Source organism: Terrapene carolina, unplaced genomic scaffold (assembly GCF_002925995.2).
Source record: "Terrapene carolina triunguis isolate 2854851 unplaced genomic scaffold, T_m_triunguis-2.0 Scaffold714, whole genome shotgun sequence".
NCBI classification, from domain to species: domain Eukaryota; kingdom Metazoa; phylum Chordata; order Testudines; family Emydidae; genus Terrapene; species Terrapene triunguis.
In genome coordinates, this window is record NW_020665065.1 from 14676057 (window position 1) to 14679576 (window position 3520).

Genomic DNA, 3520 nt, shown 5'->3' on the forward strand with positions numbered 1-3520 from the left:
GGGCTGGAAAAAAATCCTGAGATTTGAGCGTTCTATCACAAGATCACGAGGGAGGTGTCATTTTCCTTAGAAATCACGTCTCTGGTGATAAATTCACACAAGTTGGCTCGTCTGTCCTAGCTCAGCAGCCCCTTCTGCCCACCCTCCTCCCCCATGCACCCTGAGGGAGCTGGAGCTTGGGTTTCTTTCCTTCAGGAGCGCGCGGGCAGAGTGACTCACAAGACACAGCCCCCAGGACACATGGTGGCCCACCCCCAGCTTCCCCTCACGCTCTCGTAAGCCACCTCAGCCACCTGTGTGTAGCCAGGCCTCTCCCCCGTTGTTTGTGGTGGCTTTGGGAGTCTCTCCTTTGCCTCTTGGGATTTCCTCTGCCCCCCAACCTTTACGGTGCTGCTCCATCCCCTCGTCTGGGCCGTTCGCCTCACTCCATGCTGCGCCAGCACCCTTCTGACATTAGGGCCAACTTCTCACAGCTCCTCCACCCCCTCCCATTGACGCCTGCCTCTCCCCTCCCGCCTCGCTCCACCTGGTCTGATTCGCAGAAGTCCCATCCTGTTTGGGGGCTTCCCTTTCTGACACGCCTTCGCCCCTGAGCCACCGACGCCGACCGAGCCTGTGAGCCGGGTGTCCCGCTGTGCAGAGCCCGCCCCGAGCCGTGGCCCCATATTGACCCTTTGCCCCTCGTCAGGTGTGATGGAGGAGGTTGTACCTGCCAGATCCAATGCTCAGATATTCATGTGGGTGCACGGGACAAGCCCACACCTCGTGCCTCAGCCTGGGACCAATCCTGCAAGGTGCTGAGCTGCTTCTGCCCGGTGTTATGCCCCATCAAGGCCCACTGAAGACAGTGGGAATGGAAGGCACTCAGCACCTTGCTGGATCAGGCTCTGTTCAGCACATTTTTAGCTTAAATGCTTAGTCTAAGCTCCATCGGGGAGTACTTCTGAGTTTGCCCGTCTGGCGCGAGGAACACTGGCGAAGATGAGTCACGGCATCTCACTTGGCCTTCCAGCTTGTTGTTCTGCGAGGCCCTTTGCTGCAAGGGCTATTGATTCAATAACAAGGAGGGCTCTTGAGTGAAGCCCAGGAGCGTGCAGGAGAAGGCAATGCAAAAGGTATTTGAATAATAATAGTGAGCGATCCTTAAGAAGGAGCGTGCGCAGTATAGCCCCCTCCGGCTGAGGATCAGAATCGTGTAATCGCAGCCCCCGGGGGTGTGCCTGCCCTGCTATTAAAACCCACGGCTGGCCTGTGCCAGCTGACGCGGGCTAAGGGGCTGTGTCGATGTTCGGGCTCAAGCTGCAGCGCCGGCTCTAGGACCTTGCAAGTTGAGAGGGAAGGTCCCACCCTCCACCCTTAGCCTGAGCCCATGAGCTCAACTGGCACAGACCAGCTGCGGGGGTCTCGTGGCAGTGTAGACGTAACCGTGAGAGGCAGGTAAGTATCACCACGCTCATTTTACCACCAGGGAAATTGGTGGTGCAGAAAGGGGAAGTGATTTGCCCCAGGACACCCAGCCAGTTAGTGGCAGAGCCAGGAACAGAACCCAGGTCTCCCAAATCTGCCCCATATAAATCCATATCGACTGGCAATTCAGCCCTCCCGTGGCCCTAGTGCAGCAGAGGCCCCCACACATTCCCGGTCCAGCCAGGTTTGTGTAGCTGAGTAAGATGGTCCAAGCCAAGCCAGGTTCAGCTAACCTCACCCTAATCCAGACAAACCCCAACACGCTTTAGAAGAGTGTGTACCCCCCCGAGACTGACCACAAGGAGTGCCCCCCGGGGCTGTGGGAGCACCTTCCTCTGCTTCCTCCCTTGGCATCGTGCTGCAAGGCTCCCTGACCCCAGCCCGGACAGTTCCTTCCCGCTCTCTCCCCATGTATTGCCCAGTCGTCATTAATCGGTGGCATTCCTCGCTGTGGGGAAGCGGCTACACAAAGGCCTGGAGGCTGCTGACCCAGGTCAATGGCACTTTGCTGTAACCCAGGGCCCAATCCAGCTGCCACTGAAGTCAGCAGGGGACTTCCCCACCGCTGGCTCCAGCTCCTATTTAACAAGTGATCATAGAAACCACCGGAGAGGAAAGGACGGGGGCAGAGATCTCTGGGGAGGATATTGAGTATTAAGCCCCACTGAAGAGCTGTGGGGAAGGGGTGGGGGAATTTCCCTCAGCTTCTCCTCTCCCCAGTTAAACCCCTTCTCAAAATGGCTTTAATTAGTCTCCATTCCACGAACTGCCTCTTATAATTCCTCATGTAAATTATCATCACGTCAGCTTTTACTTTCCAACCTATAAACAAAGGAACTTTTTTCCAGGTGGGGGAACGGGAGAGGGGGAAGAATCCAGCTGATCTTGCCTATAACTTGCATGATCCTTCCTAATCCTTCCACCTTGCGAGGGCAGGGGGCTGTTGGGGAGGGATTGGAAAGCACCAGGAAGGAGGCGGGGGGTCAATCCTCCGGCTCCCTCCGCTGCATAAATTGCTTGACTCTCACCCCCATTTGTCCCCCGGCCCTGCTGCAGCTCGGCCCAAGGCTACAGCATCCCCAGTGACTTTCTCTGCCGGAAAGATTCCACCCCTTGGGTGAGTTTAAAAGCCACAAAGCCAAGCTCCGGCGGTCCCCACCGCAGCTGGTTTCATGGGCGGGGTATGATTTTTTTGCTAGCCTTCCCAGGAGAGGGCAGGGAGGGTGAAACCCACCAGCTTGGCTGTGGGATCAGCAGGCATGACGCAACCAGCCCCTTGTGCACATACCCAGGGCCAATCACCACCAGCCCAGTCAAACCCCATTACCTGTTGCAGGGGTTCGTCGGAGGTGCTGGCCATGTTGGTGGTGAGCGACGCCACCTGCACAGCTTGCTTCCTGGCGGCCAGGAGGATCCGGCAGTAGGTGAAGGAGATAGCCATGGATGGGAGGAAGAAAGTCAGGCAGGAGGCTATCAGAGCATAGGGCAGACTGACCAGGAGCCTGCACTGGTCCTCTTCCACGTGGGAGGTGCTATTGAGGGGCCTGATCTCAAACTCCAGCTCGTGCCACCCCATTTTGATGGGCAGGAAGGAGGCCAGGGCGGCCAAGGTCCAGGTGGCGAAGATGAGCCACACGGCCCTGCAGGAGGTCATCCTGAGCTTGTACTTGAGGGGGGAAATGATGAGCAGGTACCTGTCCAGGCTGATGACGCAGAGGTTGAGGATGGAGGCACTGCAGCACATGACGTCGAAGGAGTACCAGATGGAGCAGAATTCGCCCGCCAGCACCCACCGGCCGTACAGCTGGTTCAGCATGGCTGGGGGCATGACCACCATGCCCACCATCAGGTCGGACATGAAGAGGGACACCAGGAAGTAGTTGGAGGTGTTGCGCAGGGAGCGCTGCGTGAAGATCAGCAGGATGAGCAGGACGTTCCCCAGGGTGGTCAGCAGGATGATGAAGCAGAGGAAGGCGGCCACCCAGCTGCTCCCCCCAGCCAGGGACCTCTCCCCAATCACACTGGCATTAGGGCTCCCAAAATCTGCTGCCAT

General features: G+C 57.8%; 1 protein-coding gene across 1 annotated transcript in view; it reads right to left on the reverse strand.

The window, feature by feature from the left end:
• The window catches only part of HTR6 (5-hydroxytryptamine receptor 6), a 15538-nt gene extending 12018 nt beyond the window's left edge, over positions 1 to 3520 (reverse strand). The window contains exon 1 of the mRNA XM_024217281.1: positions 2795 to 3520. Coding sequence (XP_024073049.1) covers positions 2795 to 3520 — 726 coding nt within the window. The remainder of the gene's footprint in view (positions 1 to 2794) is intronic.